The sequence below is a fragment of the Pongo pygmaeus genome, chromosome 9 (genome assembly GCF_028885625.2).
Source record: "Pongo pygmaeus isolate AG05252 chromosome 9, NHGRI_mPonPyg2-v2.0_pri, whole genome shotgun sequence".
Classification (NCBI taxonomy): domain Eukaryota; kingdom Metazoa; phylum Chordata; class Mammalia; order Primates; family Hominidae; genus Pongo; species Pongo pygmaeus.
Genome location: NC_072382.2, coordinates 68030618 through 68051663, shown reverse-complemented (window position 1 = coordinate 68051663; position 21046 = coordinate 68030618). Strand labels below are relative to the sequence as shown.

The 21046-nt window shown below is 40.0% G+C and overlaps 1 protein-coding gene across 15 annotated transcripts in view; it reads right to left on the bottom strand.

The window, feature by feature from the left end:
* RIC3 (RIC3 acetylcholine receptor chaperone) overlaps nt 1–1059 on the bottom strand; it is a 72688-nt gene extending 71629 nt beyond the window's left edge. For 14 of the 15 annotated variants that reach the window (XR_008492343.2, XR_008492349.2, XR_008492341.2 and 11 more), the window contains exon 1: nt 885–1059. Coding sequence is in view for 4 of the 15 variants with exons in the window: in XM_054438570.1 (XP_054294545.1) it covers nt 885–1008 (124 nt within the window). In the remaining 11 variants the exon portion in view is untranslated. The remainder of the gene's footprint in view (nt 1–884) is intronic. The other variant, XM_054438575.2, reaches the window with a different exon arrangement.
* Between the last annotated feature and the right edge of the window lie 19987 nt (nt 1060–21046).

Here is a 21046-nt window from a genome sequence, read left to right as displayed (position 1 = left end):
AAGTGGATTACAGTTCAAAAGGAGCTGTCCACCAATCAACAGTTTAAACATTACTGGAAGTGTTCAGACACTGTAAAATCATGTCTCAAAGATGTTACAAGGATAATTTACAGGAGAAAGTTACCAGTAGAACTTCATGACCTATAGAAAATTGTTCTGGTTCCTTCTCCCAGCCTTCAGCACCGTGCCTTTACACTCATTCTGCAAAAAGCCCCAGTGCAGCTAAGAGGATGAATTTTTAAACACCACATACATCATGCCAACAACTTAGAATTAACAGATAAATACTGTTTCAATAAGGGGAACGTAATAATTTGTTCATAACCACCTCAGTAACTGAAACTGGGGTTATTAAAATCTTCAAGATATATTTTTAAAGGCACAAGAAGAGCCTGAAGCAGTGAGCGCCCAGCACCAAGTTGAAAAAACATAACGACTTAAGGTTTGCTGTACCAATTCCATTTGCCTTCATTTCGTACCAAGCGGCGCGTCAGAAAGTACACGGAAAACCTAAAGAGGGAAACCCAACTGGGAACCCTTGACTCAAAGCACGTGAACAAATGGTGACGGGATGAGTCAAGCCAGTGGGGTAAGAGAGAAGGGACTGCGCGTAAACGGGAGTATGCAAGGCCACCTAGAGGATGCCCAGACATGCATGCATACATTCCTGGCCCTTCCAGCAGCAGAACCATCTGAGCCGCCACCCGCTGATAACAACGGAACCGTGGGGATTGGCCCTTCAACGCCGTCTTGTCCGCCCTCTCCAGTCAGTTTGGTGGATATTTCGGTGAAGGCTGCAAACTCTCAGAGTCACTCCTCCCTCAAGCAGCGTTCTCCGTACTCTTCCGCGCCGGGAAGATCAAAGGGAGCTGTCCTGCTCTTACCTTCAGGTGTCGGCGGCGGCTCCTGCCGCTTCCCGCGGGACAGGAAGGCCTTGGGCAGCAGCAGCGACAGAGCCAGGACAAGCCCAGAAGCCAGAGCGACTCTCTGCACTGTGGAGTATGCCATGACTGCTCACGGTGGTCGCAGGTGCAGACGCCAGCCGGAACCGGAACCGGAACCGGAGCACTGGCTGCCGCTCCCGACCGAACCACTGGCGGCGCGGACGGCGTCGCGCGAGGGACAAGGTGCGCGAGGCGCACGCATCTTCACCTCCACTGTCCGGAGCTGTCCTGCTCCTCCCGCGTGGTTACCCGTCGCTGTAAATAGTACCCTCGCCTTCCCGTTCATACTAACTAAAAACTCCTCCCTCACTACCCATGTTCATCTTTTACTGAGTCCTGTGCATTCTACCGCCTACACATCCGGCGGTCGTGCCCGGATCTCTATCCCCACTTACCACCACTGCACCCCACCCACCTGTAGATCACAACATCGAGTTTCTCATCTCCATGAACTCGCTGTCTTCCAGCTTCCACTCATGCCCCTCGCATTCATTATCCGTCTGCAGCCACAGGTGATAATGCTAAAACACAAAACTAATTCTCTTTCTCTCCAGCTTAAACCTTTTAACTCTCCATTATCTTCAGAACAATAGTCAAACTCCTTTCTATAACCTCAACGCCCTGCATGATCTGGTGTTACCAATGCTCCTTCCAAACAGGATCATTTGCTATTTCTTTAGCATATTGCTTGTCTTCAGGGAAGCTTTGCTAGTCCTGTTCCCACTACCTGGAAAATTCCTGACACCATCTCCAGTTGTCAAAAACTTCTCTGAAGAACAGCTTAAAAACACTGCTCTCTCGAAACTTTTTCAGTCAGCCTCTCCTTTCTCTACACTCCCACCGTTCTTTGTTACTGTCTTCATTCGTTCATTTAATATTATTTTAATTTTTACTATGTATTAGACCCTCAACTTGGCACTACAGGGTCTGATGAATAAAATGGATTCCCTTTGTAGGGCAGATAATTATCCAAACAAAAAAAAATGCAGGAAATATTCTGGATCCCCGAGCAGTCTGCTCAACTGGTACGAGGAAAAGTCAAGAAAAGCTCCTTTGAGAAGGTGAAATTGAGTTAGCTGTTGAAAAATGAGTAACTTATAGGCAGACAGGTGGGAGGGGTTAGAAAGGTATTCCGGGAAAAGGGGGCCAAAAAAATAAAGGCAAATCTGGAAGCTTCCTGGTGTGTTCAGAAAGCTGTTGGTAATTCATTTTGGCAGGACCATAGAGTAGTGACAGGACACGAAGTGCACAAATATAAGCAGGAGCTACATTGTGAAAAGCTTAGGTAGAACTTCCAGTTAAACGTGGCAGATGTAACATATGCATTTATCTTTGCTTTCCCGAGACAGTGCCCAAAAAGGAAAATAAAGAAATAAAGTGTATAAACTACAAGACTAAATACAATGATAGAAAACATGACAGCAGATGAGAAATGTCAATTTTGTAAGACGCACACAACACTGTCCAATAGAAACATAATACCAGCCACATATGTAATTTAAAATTTTCCAGTAGCCACATTTAAAAAAGTAAAAATAAGTAAAATTTATTTTAATAATATTTTAAACCAAGATATCAAAAATATTTCAAATTTTATCAGCACAATAGTGGGGCTCGTTGGCACCCACATTAGACAGCGCAGGTGTAGAGCATAAAAAGTTAAATGCCTGTGGACGGAAAGCCTGTAATGAGTAAACTAATTTGCCCCTCAGAACCCATGCTCTTAATAATTGGAGGTACTGGATTCCTTTAAAGCCAAGGGTGCAGAGTGGGTCTGAATGAAAAATTGGCTAGAAATCTGATTAAAAAGCAGTTGAGACTGGGCACAGTGGCTCACACCTATAATCCCAGGGCTTCGGGAGGCCAAGGCTGGAGGATGGCTTGAGGCCAAGAGTTCAAGGCCAGCCTGGGCAACATAGGGAGAGCCCTAATCTCTACCAAAAAAATGTAAAAAATTAACCAGGTGTGGTGGTGTGCATCTGTAGTCCCAACTACTCAGGAAGCTGAGGTGGGAAGATCACTTGAGCCCAAGAGTTTGAGACTGTGGTGAGCTATGATTGTGTGAAACCACAATTAATTATGATATATAAGATGATAATAATGCCTGAATGAAGCCAGTAGGGGCACCCACTCCAGCCAGGGTGACACAGTGAGACCCTGTCTCTAAAAAAAAAAAAAAAAAAAAAAAAAATTGATTTTTTTAAAGCAATGGATATCTTCTGAATCTCTTTCCTTGATTCATGCAGCCAGATGGGTGCCACTGCTGGCTTCACTCAGGCATTATTATCATTGATGTTATTAACATCACTAAAAGAGTGCTAATTATGTTTTAGGCATCTTACATATCATAATTAATCCTCCCAATAAGTTCAAGAGGTAAGCAATATTATTATATACCCATTTCACAGGTAAGAAAATGGAGCCCCAGAAAACATAATTTACTTGCCAACAATTACACAGTATAAACTGGAAGCTATGATTTGAACACAGGCATGCTTACTCAAGAATTTGCCCTCTTAGCTACCAGGTTTACTCTTGGGGGAGGTTTAGTCAGAAAACCTCTGGACTCCTGGACTATAGGTGCAGCTTGGGGAGGAGGTGACTAATGGGATGTGGTCTCTAAGAAATACAGAGGAGTCTGGAATGACCGCACTCCTCCCTGCCACCAAATTCTAGCTTGGGTAACTGGTAGACATTGATTCTATATAACATGATTTTAAGAACAGAAGAATCAGGTTTGTGAGAAAGATGAAGAGTTCAGATTTTGACTAGTTGAATTTGAAGTTCCATGAAATATCCAAATAGAAATATCCAGTTGGATATATGGGCCTGGAGCTCAGAAGAGATGTTTGGGCTAGAAACAATAGGAAATCATCAGCCCATCTACAGTAAATGAAGTCTGGGAGAAGATGACATTAGTGAGAGTGCTCATGTGAAGTTATAAGAAGCCACAATGGAAACCTAGGTTACAACATTATGTTGAAGTTCCCATGTATGAGGACAGAAATGAGGTGGGAAATAGTGATCCAAGTGTTAAAATCTTTAATGAATGTGGAGTTACTACAAGGTTGGAAGGTGACAGGAACAGAAGAAGTAATGAGCAGCCAGATGACATGCTCTTCTAAGGAGCTGTGTTTTTTTTTTTTTTTTTAATTTTTTATTTATTTATTTATTTATTTTTGAGACGGAGTCTTGCTCTGTTGCCCAGGATGGAGTGCAGTGGTACAATCTCGGCTCACTGCAAGCTCCGCCTCCTGGGTTCACGCCATTCTCCTGCCTCAGCCTCCCAAGTAGCTGGGACTACAGGTGCCCGCCACCACGCCCAGCTAATTTTTTTGTTGTCTTTTTAGTAGAGATGGGATTTCACTGTGTTAGCCAGGATGGTCTCAATCTCCTGACCTTGTTATCCACCCACCTCAGCCTCCCAAAGTGCTGGGATTACAGGCATGAGCCACCGCGCCCGGCCAGGAGCTATGGTTTGTAAAGGAAGAAGAGGAAGAAGCAATTTGGAAGCAGCAAGGGGAAACAAGTTGGGCATCTATTCTATTCCCAGGCTTTAAGCTGTGGGAAGAAAAATAGCTCTTACTTTGGGAGATCTGCAAGGGAAACAGAGCCCAGAGGCAACAGCCTAGTTTTCATTAGAGGAAGACAGGCCAGGCGCAGGCTCATGTCTGTCATCCCGGCACTTTGGGAGGCCAAGGGGGGCGGATCACGAGGTCAAGAAATCAAGACCATCCTGGCAACATGATGAAACCCGTCTCTACTAAAAATACAAAAATTAGCTGGGCGTGATGACGTGTGCCAGTAATCCCAGCTACTTGGGAGGCTGAGGCAGGAGAATCGCTTGAACCCAGGAGGCAGAGGTCGCAGTGAGCTGAGATCGCGCCACTGCACTCCAGCCTGGTGACAGAGCGAGACTCCATCTCAAAAAAAAAAAAAAAAAAAAAAGAAGAAAGTTAAGAGAAACTTCGAAGAAGTCAAGGGTATAGGAGTTTTTCTGATGATAGATCTTGACTCTATACGGCACAGTAAGTGGAAGGTTTGGAAGTCAGAAATGGAGTCAGAGTAAAATAAGAAGTGAGCAGGATGGAGATGAGGGGCCATGTGCAAATTGATGACCTTGGGGGCTTGGACTTTAGATGGTGGCCAAGGTAAATGGGCAGAGATCATGATTTCATTAGTCCTGGAAGTGGCCTAGAGAAAGGTGAAAACACAAAGTTATAGTACAGAGTATTTGGCTTGGAACATATTCATTGTTGCAGTCAGTTGGGATGTGCGCCTGGAAGACATGGGAGCCTCCTCAAGGCGACAGAGCTGGTAGGCAGCTCGTGGAGCTGGGGCAGCTTGGAGTGGGACCTGGGATGGCTGCTCTCTGTGGTGGCTGGTGGTATAACATCAGAGCCGGGAGTGCACTAAAATTGAAGATCTTAAGGGTTTAGGTTTTCCAATAAAGTATTGGTAGGGGGCTGGGTGTGGTGGCTCACGCCTGTAATCCTAGCACTTTGGGAGGCCTAGGTGGGTGGATCACCTGAGGTCAGGAGTTCGAGACCAGCCTGGCCAACATGGTGAAACCCTGTCTCTACTAAAAATACAAAAATTAGCCAGGCATGGTGCATGGCTATCACCAGTAATCCCAGCTATCCAGGAGGCTGAGGCAGGAGAATGGCTTGAACCCAGGAGGCAGAGGTTGCAGTGAGTTGAGATCACGCCACTGCACTCCAGCCTTGATGACAGAGCGAGAATCTGTCTCAAAAAAAAAAAAAAAAATGGTAGGGAATTCAGATCAAAAATCAAAAGTCTAATGGCTATAGGCTGAAGAAGGAGCAAATGACAAGGAGGTAGAGATGGCAAGTACAGCCCACTGTATATGGAGCTGGCATGAAAAGAAAGGACAAAAGTTACAGTGATAACTTGAGGGTGACTTTTCTAAGGGAAGAGAAAAGCGTGTTTATATATTTAGAGGAAAAATGTCAGAAAAGATGTGATGGAAAATAGTGGAGCAAGGGAGACCAATATAAGAGCAAAGCCCAGATTGTGAAGCAGACATGGGAGCCAGACATTGAGTCCCCTGGCTGCCATATTTAGTCTCAGCTCATTGGCCACTCTTTCAAGGACCTTCATCCTTGAAGCATAATTCATTTATCTTGCCAAAATCATCCCCTCCTCTCTAGGCCAGCATGAGCTCTGTGTATTCCTCTCTTAAGATGCTCCTTTACCCAATTTTCTTCCCTCCTTGCCTTTCATAGCCAATCTTCCCTAAAATATAAGGCCCAAACACTACGAACTTTTTTCAGGAGGCTCTCCCAGATTCCACCCCATGCTGACTCTTCCTTTCACTAGATTCCTGTGGACACTGTTTCTCATGGCTTTATTGGGACTTTTCACCCAGTTGGGAGTCCCAGGAGGATAGGGTGCTTCTCCCATGGCATGGCTGAGCACAGAACTTGTTCACAGCAGATATTTATTCAAGTATGAGGCTGCTAGTTTCTCAAGCACATTGATTCTGCCACTGCTCTGAGCAACTAGACCTCTCTCCAGGAATCAGCAATCAGTTGCCTTGAAGAGACACACCAGAGAGTCTCATTTCAAAAATTCACTGAATTTGCCACCAAATTTGTCCCTGAAGTGACTGTAATGATTAATTGTGTGTTAATTTGGCTGGGTGATGGTGCCTAGATATGTGGTCATACTTAATTCTGGATGTTTCTGCGAGGGTGTTTTTGGATGAGATGAACATTTGGATTGGCAGACTTTGAGCAAAGCAGATTGCTCTTCATAATGTGAGTGGGCCTTATCCAATCAGTTGAAGGCCTGAATAGAATAAAAGACCCAGTTCACCCCGGCAAGAAGCAGTTCTGTAGCCAACCGAACTTTGGATTTGAACTGCAGCATCTGTCCTTCCTGGGTCTCCAGCTTGTTGGCCCACCTTGCAGAGTCTGGATTTGCCACCTTCTAAAATCACATGAGCCAATTGCCTAAAGTAAATCTCTCTCTCTCTCCCTGTCTCCACTGTGGAGTCCCCATTGTGGAGAGTCATACACCTTACTACAGGCAGGAAATCAAGGTGGTTAGCAGGAAAATGAGACCCAGGTGCCCAAAACACTGAGCAGAAGGGAGCAAGGCCTATAACTCCAAAGTTTAGAATGAAGAGGTTAGAGAAGGAAGGCAGGAGATGGGACAGAATGCACAGAACAGCATATGGGACCTTGACTTTGAACGATGGGTAGAATTTTGATCAGGGATAAGGGAAATATGATGAACACCTGCAAATAGTAGATGTGCACAATCTTTGAATACCCTTTCTTCATTTGACATTATCCACGTTGAGAGTCTCAGGTTCTCAATGTAGAATCCAACAAACTACATTTCCTGGCCTCTCTTGCTACTAGGCAAATAGTTAACTGTTTCCCCAATCAGACATACCCGTGTCCAACTTTGGTTTGAAAGTTATCTGTGAGAGGAAACAGCAATGCTTGCTTGGCCTACCTCTTTTGGTGGGTGAGGCGGCAGCAGAGGTGGGACGTTCCTGTGGCTGGTAGCGGCCACAACGCAGTTTCCTGACAGGCAGAGCAGAGGCCGTGCAGGTCTGGGATCTGTGGCACTGGAGATTCCTTATGAGGCCAGTTCTGTGGTGTGGTTCTGGGAGTTATTCCAAGCTCTGGGGCCCCAGTTTTCTCATCTGTGAAATGGAGACTGTGCTGCCTCCCTCCCACTGAGCTAGCAAATGTGATGGAGGCTGGAAGGCAATCATGTGTGAGACAAAAACAGCAACACCTGCTGCCGCTCAAAGGCAAGTCTGAAGAAAGAAAATTGGAATCAGAAAAGGGAAGAGTTTTCGAGAAAAACCTTTGGGAGGAAGCCTCTAGAAGGCCCATATTTCTTATCCTAAAGCTCTACCCAATTGGGGACAGGTGGGCAAAGGTTGTGGTACAAGGATAGAAGTTTCTTGGTGGTGAGTGGTCAAGGTGAGAATGTCCTTACTGCTTTCCTACCAACTCCTCACTGGCCTCTGCCCCTGGAAGATGCAGAGCAGAGAGAAGTCACAGTCAGTTACCTTGGGCATTTCTGCCTTGAATAAGGAGAAATAGTCTTTGGTGCCAATTAATTAAGCAAACTGATAGAAATTCCCTGCTTAAGTCACACTTTGCATATCCACAATCTCTGCACTACATTTTCTGTATACTTTACCCCTGGGTAAAAATTGGTGAGCATTTAAATGCTTCCTCACATAATCTTGCTAAAGCACACTCTTGCCTATAAATATTCATGCCACTGCCAAAACATTTGCAAGCTTTCCCCAAAGGTGAAATGTGTGTAATGTACTTTGTCTTCTGGGTATAAATATTATCCAATACATTTTGGTTAATATGAATACACTAATTATTCCTGCAACCTTTTTAAAAAGGGTCATCTTCATGATGTGAATTTTTTAAAAATGTAATTACAATAATTGGATACTTAATCTAATTAAAATTTGCTTTATCTTTAATGAGAATTTGTCTAAAGAGGCAGAATGACAATTGGCTTTTTGATAATGACGGTTTTCTTTCTTCAGGGGATCAAGTTGGTGAAAACTGGAGAACCAGGCAGGTTTGTGTCTGCCAGTTCCCTGGTTACTGGGCAGAGCAAGGCCACTCTCTCTTCTTCTTATAATTCACTACTTAAGTAGCAAATATGGGTTGTGGTTACCGGAAAAGGACTAGGGGAACCTTTTGTATTCCAACAGATGAAGCTGCTCCTCTTCCTAGGAAGCAGTCCTTTGTTCCCCTGGACCTGTGATTGATCCACAGCAGGCATGTGATCTAAGCCTGATAGATCAGGTCCCTCGCTGGGCTTGCTGCAGCTGGAGAAGAAGTAGCTCCATGCTGCTTTGCGGGGGCATGGTGCTGGAAGGAGTTGTAGTGGATGGTATATGAGGTGCTCCACTCATATCCCATTTGTTCACCCTTGAGGTCATCTTCAGACAGTCCCTGCACACAAACTGAGCTCCTATGCCTCTCTGTATAAAGCTGCTTCTCTGGCCTGGGGAGCAAGCTAGGGAGAGTTACCACTCCCAGAGCAACTCTTAAACAATGAAGGAGGGGAGGTGGCAGACAAGCACCTCAGCTTCCTTGTTCTTCAGGGGCTCAATTCTGAGTGGTGCTCCACACATTCTTTTTGAGGCATCCCAGTAGGATTGAGATCTACTTGCTCCAGCTGTAACCCACTCACCGACACACCCGTTTGGAGTTTCCGCCCCTTCTTTGTCTCACTTACCTGCTCTCTCATTTTGCTTCTGGTGTCATCTTCCAAATAAAGTGGTACACCCAAACTTTTGCCTTGGAGTTTGCTTTGAGGGGAGCCCAAACTAAGATAGAGGTAAAGTTGGGGTTCCCAGGCAACTATTTTCTCTACCACATGGAGTAGGTCTGTTTGAAGAAGGTGAGAGAGAAGCTAGCAAAAATAAGGGGGGTGGAGAGTGAGCTTGGTGGTGCTGAATGGTTTCACCCCCAAGACTCCTTTTGTTCCCTCTCATTCTTTGATTCTCGAAGCTGCCCTGAACTCTTCCCAGCCATGTGAACCAATACGTTCCTCCCTGTATGTGTTAAGCTTGCTTGAATTGGATTTCTGTCTCTTGCAACTGAAAGTATTAATGACTCTTACAAAGAATAAGTGAGTTCACATGCAAAGCATTTTGAATAGAGCTTGTCACAGATTAAATACTATTACTGGTGCATATTATTATTATTTAATGTCTGACTCGCTTCCAGTGGAGACTGTGGATCAAGAACCTAGAGCCTAGAAAAGAATCACAAACAAGTCAGTTTAATTCTGCCTAATTCCTCTCTTTTGTGTTTTTCATAACTTGATTACATTGATGGCTACCTTCTTTGCCACTGGGAGATACTTTATACAATAATTATAGCTTTAATATCTTCTTACTCATCATTAACAATGGGCAATTAAGTATTATTCTGTTGTGCTTAAGAGTCATGTTGGTTTGGCCACAACTTTGTTACCAAGATCTGAGAGACAAACCACCCAGCATGAATGACTCAGTCGGGTTCAAGACATGGCAGGCTCTGCCTGGCTTCAGGGACTCACTAAGACTGTCATGGTCCTTAGGCATTTTTGTCTTCATGGGCTCCCGTTAATGGGGATTAATGTTTATATTATATGACTGCATTGGCATAAAGATAAATATGTTAGTATTATATATTAAGACATGTTCTTTGACCTAAAAATCTATTTTTCCTCCTGATTTTAAGAGAAATTAAAACATGTTAGTGCTCACTGTGCCTGATGGTTAAATAGGCCCTACCTCGCTAAGTTCACACCTGCTGCTTGGTTGGCAACTTACACCCCAGGAAACTGGGTGTGCAGTAAACAAGTAATATGGCTCCTGGTTTATATTTTTCATAACACATAATAGTTTTAAACTGTATCAAGTATCATAGGAGCAAAATGTTGACATTTTTAGAAAAGCTGCTGGGAGATGTTTCTACTTTCTAGGGCCTGTGGAAGACTTCATCTTGGCAGAGGGAAAAGGCTTCCATGAATCTTCCGGTTATGCAAAGGCAAGGCCCACTGGTACATCTGGACAGAGTAGGGGTTGAGACAAGGATGAAGGGGCTTTTCAGAATAAAGTAGTGTTTTCCTTTGATGAAAAGTTGTTGTGTGGTAAAATTTGGGACTTCCTCTGGTGGCCCAGAGACGGGAATTTGACAGCCTGGGGACTGAAGAAGAGAGGACAGGGTTTAAAGACCTAGGACTTTTGGAGGAGCTGGGCCTAATGGAGAGTCAGCCATGAAAGAACTCCCTATGGTGGGAGATGGCAGGTGGGCCATGGTTTCAGTAAGATGCTATTCAGGTTTTCCTCCTGCATTGTAATCCTCTTATGGTTTCCTCAAGCCTTTAGAAAAGTCTGGGACACACCATGGGCTGTGTCAGTGGTCCTAGGGTTTAAGGACACTCTTCCCTGTTTGGAGCAAGGGACTTCCCCTTATAAGGCTAGGGCAGAGGCAGCAGCAGTGAATGAATGATAATGCTAATTCCGACTCCCAGTAACTAGAAACAGCGTGAGTGGGGGGGGCGCTGTGGTGCCACCAGGTGCAAGCAGAGGAGCAGGCTGCAGTGTGTCCAGGTCAAAAATGCGCTTGAGACAAAGGCTGTTTCTCCCTAGTACACTGGAAGACATTGATCCTTGAATGGAAGGAGGCAGGAAGAGGAATTAGATCCTGTTTTTACATGGTTAACGGTCCCCAAGAAGCTGAAGTTTATAATATCCTCACCTCTCTGAGCCCATCTCTTATTATAGTCTCTTTGCTCCCAGCTCCAGCCACATTGGGCTCCCCATTCTCACTCAAACATGCCTGGGAAGCACCCACCCTGAGCCTTTGCGCTTGTGCCCTCCATCTGGGATGCTCTTACACCAAGTATGTACATGGCTCAATCTCTCACTTCCTTCAAGTCTTTGCTCAAATATCGCCTTTCTCAATGAGGCTTTCCGTGACCAGCGTATTTAAAATACAACACTCCTGATCTTCCTGCCCTGCTTTATATTCTTCCTTGCACTTACCACCTTCTAAAGCTTATTACCTTCCTTGCTTGCCTGTCCCTCCCCTCTGGAGTAGAGGCTGCATTAGGGCAGGCAGTTTTGTCTACTTGCCCACTTCTGCATCCCCAGTGCCCAGAGCAGTGCCTATTACATGGTAGACTTCAGCAAATATTTATAGGGGGCATGAATGAAGATAACAGTGTCTAGGTTATACAAAGTGCTTTGAATAACCTCTCTAACTGAATGTAAGCTTATATATATGTTATACAGCAACTGAAAAGCATAATTGGGTAAATAAGGTGGGGACAGGTTTGCATTGAGTGACCAATCATTCGCAGTCTCGTTTGGCTTAGATGGTGTTTATCAAGCAGTAGATGACTGGTTTTAAAATGGTGTTTTGTAGAAACCTAGGTGCTGTAGGGCGTCTTTCAATGTTTGTTCTTAATTTTGTTTTCAAATATATTTTTAAATATTTTTGAGAGTAAAATGCATGTTTGAATGCATTGTATATTAAATTTGAATATATTGGCAATTCCTGATGCACTATTACTGTCAGGTTAACTCACTTTAAAAAAAAATATAGCTTGAGAATAAAGATCATTCTGCCATTTCTAGGAATGTATTTGGATTTCTTCTAAGTGTGTCCATAAAATGTTATTTTAAGTTTCACTTGTGACACTTTATTTCTCACAAGGGACATAAGCAGTTAATTTTGTGATTTTTTGTTGGAAAAAATAATGATTTCCTACTGCTCTCTTTCAAGCTTCTGAAACAAGTTAATTGAAGATCATCTTGAGGGTACAAGGTGAACTGAAAATACATTGTTGTTTTCACTATGTTTCTCTGCGTGTCTGGATTTTCTTTTTATTTTATTATTGTTTTTTATCTTATTTTAGATTCAGCGGTATGTGTGCAGGTTTGTTATATAGGCAAACTGTGTGTCACAGGGGTTTAGTGTACAGATTATTTTGTCCCCCAGGTAATAAGCATAGTGCCTGATAGGTTTTTTTTCTGATCCTCTCCCTCCTCCCACCCTTCACCCACAAGTAGGCCTCAATGTCTGTTGTTTTCCTCTTTGTGTTCATGTGTTCTCATTGTTTAACTCCCAGCTATAAGTGAGAGCATGTGGTATTTGCTTTTCTGTTCCTGTGTTAATTTGCTTAGGATAATGGCCTCCAGCTCCATTCATGTTGTTGCAAAGGATGTGATCTCATTCTTTTTTATGGCTGCACAATATTCCACGATGTATATGTACCACATTTTCTTTATCCAGGCCACCCCTGATGGGCATTTAGGTTGATTCCATGTCTTTGCTATTGTAAATAGTGCTGCCATGAACATACGCATGCATGTGTCTTTATGGTAGAGTGATTTATATTCCTTTGGGTATATACCCAGTAATGGAATTGCTAAGTCAAATGCTAATTCTGTTTAAGTTCTTTGAGGAATTGCCACACTGCTTTCCACAATGGCTGAACTAATTTACACTCCACCAGCAGTATAAAAGTATTCCCTTTTCTCCACAACCTCACCAACATCTGTTATTTTTTTGACTTTTTAGTAATAGCCATTCTGACTGATGTGAGATGGTATCTCATTGTTGTTTTGATTTGCATTTCTCTAGTGATTAGTGATGCTGAGCTTTTTTTCATATGCTTGTGGGCTGCATGTATGTCTTCTTTTGAAAAATACCTGTTCATGTTCTTTGCCCACTTTTTAATAGGGGTAGTTTGGTCTTTGTTTGTAAAATTGTTTAAGTTCCAAATAGATTCTGGATATTAGACCTTTGTTTGATGCATACTTTGCAATTATTTTCTCCCATTCTATAGATTGTCCGTTTACTCTGTTGATAATTTCTTTTGCCAGCAGAAGCTCTTTAGTTTAATTAGGTCCCATTTACCAATTTTTGTTTTTGTTGCTATTGTTTTTGGCATCTTTGTCATGAAATCATTGCCAGGTCCTATGTCCAAAATGGTATTTCATAGGTTACTTTCTGGAGTTTTTATAGTTTTAGGTTTTACATTAAAGGCTTTAATCCATCTTGAGTTAATTTTTGTATATGGTATAAGGAAGGGGTCCAGTTTAAATCTTCCACATAGTTATCCAGATGGTTTTCCTAGCACTACTTATTGACTACAGAGTTCTTTCCCCATTGCTTGTTTACGTTGGCTTTGTCGAAGATCAGATGATTCTAGGTGTGCGGCATTATTTCTGGGCTCTGTATTCCATTCCAATGGTCTATGTAGGATTTTTCTCAATATTACACGACCAAAACAAAAGGCAAAGATAAGATGGGTGCCAAACTAATACATAGCAGAAACTCTCCTCAATAGCCTTGTTTTCAATATTTCTTCGAAGTGGTAATTTGTTATGCTTTTGTATTTGTTGTACTTTGGGTGGTCTTGCTTTATTTTTGTTTTTTGTTTTCCTATGAAACTGATGCAGCTATGTAAATGAGCTCGTGTCACCATGGGATATAATCTCATGTCTTCCTAAAGTCATGGCACCTGTAGATCCAAGTGTTGTTCTATACCTGCTCCTCTGATCTACTTTCTGGGTTAATATAACTTTATTTATATCAAGAAGGTTTTGAATGTGGAAAGCTAAATGTACACAGGGTGTGGGGAGGCAGTGAAGTTTTTAAATTGACAAGCTGTCAAATTCACTTTTTTCTATGAGTTTTTACATTTACATAGATTCTTGTAACCAAAACAGAGCAATTCCAATGTTCCAAAGAATCCCACCTGCTGCCCCTTTATTAAGATCCATCCCCATCACATATCCCTGGCAACCACCGATCTGTTTTCTGTTCCTATATTTTTGCCTTTTCCAGAATATCTTATAAATGTGATTATATGGTATGTAATCTTTTGAGACTGGGTTCTTTCACTTAGCATGATGCATTTGAGATTCATCCAAGTTGCTATGTGTATCAATAGTGCATAGCTTTTTATTGCTGAGTGGTATCTATTGTGTGTATACAGCACAGTTTATCTACTCACCTACTGAAGGACAATTGGGTTGTTTCCAGTTTTTGGTAATCACGAGATATTGCTATAAACATTTGAGTACAGATTTTTGTGTTAACATAAGTTTTTATTTCTCTAAATACAAAAAAATGAAATGGTTGGGACATAGGTGAACATATGTTTTGCTTTTTAGGGAAGCGCTTATGTTTTCCAGAGTGGCTGTATAATTTAGCATTTCTACCAGGACTATCTGAGAGTTCCAGTTGCTCCACATTCTCATCAGCACTTAATATTGTCAGTTTTGTTTTAGTAATTTTAGCCATGTTAGCATATACGCTGGTGTGTCATTGTGTTTTTATTTTTTACTTACCTAATGACTAATGATGTTGAGCATCTTTTCATGTGGTTATTTGTTATCAGTATACCTTTGGTGAAGTGTCTATTTAAACCCTTTGCCATTTAAAAAAATTGAGTTGTGTTCTTATTGTTGAGTTTTGAGGGTTAGATATGTGATTTGCAAATATTTTCTCCTAGTCTGTGGCTGATGTTATGTTTTGTTGTTGTTTTTGTTTTGAGACAGGGTCTGGCTCTGTCACCCCGGCTGTAGTACAGTGGTGTGACCTCAGCTTACTGCAACCTCTGCCTCCTGGGTTCAAACCATCCTCCTCCATCAGCCTCCCAAGTAGCTGGGACTACAGGTACATGCCACCATGCCCAGCTAATTTTTGTGTTTTTTTGTAGAGATGGGGTTTCGCCATGTTGCTCAGGCTGGTCTTCAACTCCTGAGCTCAAGTGATCTGCCCACCTCGGCTGCCCAAAGTGCTGGGATTACAGGCATGAGCCACCATGCCCAGCCAATGTTTTCATTTTCTTAACCATATTCTTCACGAGAAAATTTTTAATTTTGCTGGAGTTTAATTTATCAATACTTTATTTTATGGATTGTACTTCTAGTGTCATATCTGGAACCCTTTGGCTAACCCAAGGTCAAGATATTTTCCTATCCCTGCTTCTATGAGTTTTATAGTTTTACATTTTACCTTTAGGTCTATTAACCATTTAAAGTTAATTTTTATATAAATTGCTTTTAATTCTTGACTTTTCAAAATGATTGGTTGTTTTAATTATTTGACTTTCTTTTTGAATGAAAATGATTTTATCAAACTAACACATGTTTATTATACAAGATACAAAGAAGAAAGCTAATATTCACTCTCAAACATCACCATATGGAAACGACTCTCTCTAACTCTTGATGAACATCATTTCGGAAACCCCTCTGATATACACATTCATACATGCATGCAGATAGAGCTAGGAAAAAAAGGTGAGTATGTGAAAGACAGGTAGGTAGCTTTTATTTTATTGGGAATATTGTCTTCTTAAGAAACACCCGGCCGGGCGCGGTGGCTCACTCCTGTAATCCCAGCACTTCGGGAGGCCGAGGCAGGCAGATCATGAGGTCAGGAGATCAAGACCATTCTGTCCAACATGGTGAAACCCCATCTCTACTAAAATACAAAAAACTAGCTGGACATGGTGGTGTGGTGATTGCAGTGAGCTGAGATTGTGCCACTGCACTCAAGCTTGGCCACAGAGCAAGACTCCCTCTCAAAAAAAAAAAAAAAAAAAAAAAGAAAAGGAAAAAAGAAAAAGAAACACCCATTATATATATTGGGTTTCCTTATCTACCAACTTCCTCATAATAATGTCTATTTTTAAAAATTTTTTATTCCATTTTGTCTTATGTGATTTCCTGAATTCTGACTGTAAGGACTCTGGCTGTATTTTCACTCATTTTTAAATGTTATTTGCTGTTTCTGATGTGACGTGGATCTCTGTAATCTTCTCTCTCTCTCTCTTTTGCTTTTGCTTATTTTCTTGACTTTTGCCAGATTATTATTTCATTTTTTGTAAGCTCTTCTCCTTACCTTTGTGTCTATTCTCTAAATTTTTCTTCAGAAAGAGAGATCATGTCATCTATAATTTAATGAAAGATGTGGGAAATTATTTGTCTGAATCCTTCCTTTGTTTGCGTGGGTAATTCCTCTTGAAATTTGTTCTTCATCTGCTTTTTGTTTATGTTCCTTTTCTTATGTTCTCCAGCCCTGACCCTTTGCTAAGGTCCTGTGTAATTTCCAGGGGATTGGTTCTCATCTTTAAATGGAGTGGGTATTTGTTGAAGAGAAGTGTGGGGAGAGGAGATAGAAGAGTGAGCTAAGGTAGTTAACAGCTTCAACTGAAGCCAGTAGTGGCAAACAGCCTTTCAGCAAATCTGTTATTTTACCTGCCTAGTGTGCCTGTCTTCCATTTGTCTTCAGTTTCAAGAGATTTATAAGGCTCATAGCAGGGATCCTAAAGTCACAGGTTCTCTGTATTATAATCTTATGACCTTCATTTAAGCCCCTTCTCCATAACCATTTCCCCTCCGGGTCAGAGTCCGGATAGTAGTAATAATGGTGATGCTGCTGCTTCTCCATCCCCTGCCCCCACAAAAAAGACTAGTTGATGAGTCAGCACCACTTATTGAACAACCAGTCTTTCAAATGCTGATTCAAAATGCTACCCTTATAGTAAATTCACATCTATGTTTTGATTTCTCTCTGGACTCTCCATTCTGTGCCAATTATCAGTCTACCATGTCAGTAGTGTACTGTTTTATTTACTATAGCTTAATAATATGTTTTTTTATCAGGTGGAGCTAATTCATTATCATTCCTCTTCTCTAGAATTTTACTGCCTATACATACAAATATCTTTTCCAGATTAACATTATAATCACTTTCTAAGCCATTGGTAGGATTGGTATCACAATTAATGTATACATCTATTTATTGATAATTACCATCTTTATAAAATTAAGTTTATAGCCAAACATTAGTTGTATCTTCATTTATTTTAGTCTTTTCACTCCTCAGTAGAGGTTTATAGGTTCTAAACACTTTTTCTCAAATGCATTTCTGGACATTTCTGCTTTTACCACTACTGTAAATGTGAACTTTTTTCCTATACTATTTTTAACTGATTTTTCATATAAGAAAAATCTGTTTTTATATTTCAGTTTTCTAATTGTCATTTACCATTTGTTGTTTCTGTTAAATTGTTTGGATTTTTTCATATCAATTACAAATAATTGTAATTTTACCTCCTCTTCCCAATTTCACATCTTGTATTTATTTCTTCTGGCTTTTTATAATGGTCAATAACTGCACAACAGTGTTAAATAATATTGGTGTTACAGTATACCCTGATTTTATTCCTGATGTTGATAGAAATGATTCTGAAGTTTTAACATTAAGCATAATGCTGACCTTTAGTCTGAGGACATCTAAGTGTATTAACATGGTAATTAGATTAACATATTTCCTAATTTTAAATCACTCTTGCATTTCTGGTATGAATTTTACTTGGTATTGCCAAAAATATGCTACTACGTTCTACTTGCTAATATTTTATTTAAGATTCTTGCTTTCCTATTCAAAAGTGAAATTAGGCCAGGTGCAGTTGTTCATGCCTGTAATCCCAGCACTTTGGGAGGCCAAGGTGGTGGATTGCTCAAGGCCAGGTGTTCGAGACCAGCCTGGGCAACATGGTGAAATCCCATCTTTACCAAAAATACAAAAATTAGCCAGTCTCATAACCCGGTCTCAAAATAAATAAATAAATAAATAGATAAAAAATTTATTTAAAAAAAGAAATTAATCTGTAGTAGTTTTTGTGTCTTGTCAAGTTTTACGATCAATGTTCATGTATCTGCATGTATATATTTACATATACATATATATACATATATAAATGTATCCATTAAAATTTATATGATATACATCTTGATTTTTTCATGTAACGTGTTTTAAAGATATTCTTATGACAGCATATGTTTTTAAGCATGGATAGATCATACTTTTTATTTATGTGTTTTTTTCTTCAACTTTTATTTTATGTTCCAGGGTACATGTACAGGATGTGCAGTTTTGCTACATAGGCAAATATGTGCCATGGTGGTTTGCTGCACAGATCAACCCATCACCTAGGTATTAAGTCCAGCATCCATTAGCTATTCTTCCTGATGCTCTGCCCCCCACCCCCACCGTCCCCCGACAAGCCCCAGTGTGTATTGTTCCCTGCGATGTGTCCATGTGTTCCCATCATCATTTGTTTAACTTGTTTTGTTACAAAGACTCCTGAGATTTTCTTTCCTTTTTAGGCACTGGACTAGTTCAACTTCAGAATTACTTGTTCCTCAGAGGTCTGGAAGAGTTTACATGAGAAACTATCTGTATATGTGTGCATATGCACGTATATATAAGTACTATTTCTTTTACAACTTTCTCAATATCTTCCATGATTATTAACATGTCTTTAGTCAATTTTGATAACATTTTTCTAGAAATAATTTCACACAACTTTAAAAATACATTAGCATGGAGTTATGGAAAATGTTTAAATAATAATATTTTAACTTTCTACATATTTGTGGTTATTTCCCTGTTTTGTGTATTTGTGCTTCTTTTTGATGAATTAACTACAGGTTAAGCATCTCTGAAAATCTGAAGTCTGAAATGTTTCAAAATCCAAACCTTTTATAACACTGACCAGACGCCATGTCAGGAGGCCAAAAGCCTGTCGTTGCTCGTTGTTGCTGTTTTTAACAGCTGATCTGGGTATTCTGGGAATGCTACTGTGCTGCCTAGTTACCTTGAACACATTATTTTTTCACTGTATTAAGGGTATATCATATTTTTTACTGTTAAGTACTTCTGTGTGAATAAATAGAAGAAAATGCTTATTGGTAGCATATAAATTCAAAGTCAGGAAAGATGGTGATGCCAAACAACCACAGATTGTCCACATGGTGGCTGAGACAGTGACACCTTCGCTTTCTGACGGCTCAGTGTACACAAACTTGTTTTATACACAAAATTATTTAAAATATTGTGTAAAACTACTTCCAGGCTATGTGTGTAAGGTCTATATGAAACATAAATGAATTTCATGTTTAGACTTGGGTCACATCCCAAAGAGATCTCATTATGTATATGCACATATTCCAAAATCTGAAAAAGTCTGAAGTCCAAAACACCTCTGGTCCCAAGCATTTCATATAAGGGATACTTAACATATAGTAATTTATCTATTTTATTTTAGCCTTTTCATCAATTGGGCAGTTAATAAATTGTCCTTAATGAATTAAATTATATTTTTATTGTTAGTTTCTTCTTACTGCTTTTCTTGGGATGATTTTGTTTTTTTTCTTGTTTAGTTGAATGCATGAATCAATTTAATTATTGGAATTGTTTCTTGTCTAATGTTTAACATGTAGCTGAGCTAGGGAGCACTGGATACACACATGCTACTCTCTGTCATATCACAAAGTCCCTTGAAATTTGGTTTTAGCCATGTGAGTTGCTCTGGCCCATTTGTTGTGAGCAGAAGTGATGTGTGTTTTGTCTGAACTGAGAGGGTTAAAAGCCAGTAGGTTTTCTCCCTCCTCTTTCTTCCATTTTTACCACTGCCTTTTAGGCCATGAGTTCCAGATGGCATAGCTCCTCCATCAGCCTACATTCTTAATGACTGTTGGAAACAGGCATGGACACTGAACAAGAAATAACCTTTAATATGTTAAGCCACTGTAATTTCAGAGTTTGCCTTTGGTGCCAGCTATTAGTTACTTATCTTGTCTAACAATGTGTTTGAGACTATGACTCTTCCTCTGAGTAGAGCTTTAGACATATCCAAAAGTTTTGCTATGCAATTGAAATAGTTTGGAGTGTTGTTCCCTCCATATATATATATACACACACATATATACATATATATACACACATATATATACATATATACACATATATACATATATATACATATATACACACACACAGACCCCCAAATATATATATGTGTGTATATATGTATACATTGTGTGTATATATAGCATATATATACATTGTGTATATATAGCGTATATATACATTGTGTATATATAGTGTATCTATACATTGTGTATATATAGTGTATCTATACATATATACTATACAGTGTATATATAGTGTATCTATACATATATACTATACAGTGTATATATAGTGTATCTATACATATATACTATACAGTGTATATATAGTGTATCTATACATATATACTATACAGTGTATATATAGTGTATCTATACATATATACTATACAGTGTATATATAGTGTATCTATACATATATACTATACAGTGTATATATAGTGTATCTATACACTATATACTATACAGTGTATATATAGTGTATCTATACATATATACTATACAGTGTATAGTGTATCTATACATATATACTATACAGTGTATATATAGTGTATCTATACATATATACTATATATGTATATATAGTGTATCTATACATATATACTATATAGTGTATATATAGTGTATCTATACATATATACTATATAGTGTATATATAGTGTATCTATACATATATACTATATAGTGTATATATAGTGTATCTATACATATATACTGTATAGTGTATATATAGTGTATCTATACATATATACTGTATAGTGTATATATAGTGTATCTATACATATATACTGTATAGTGTATATAT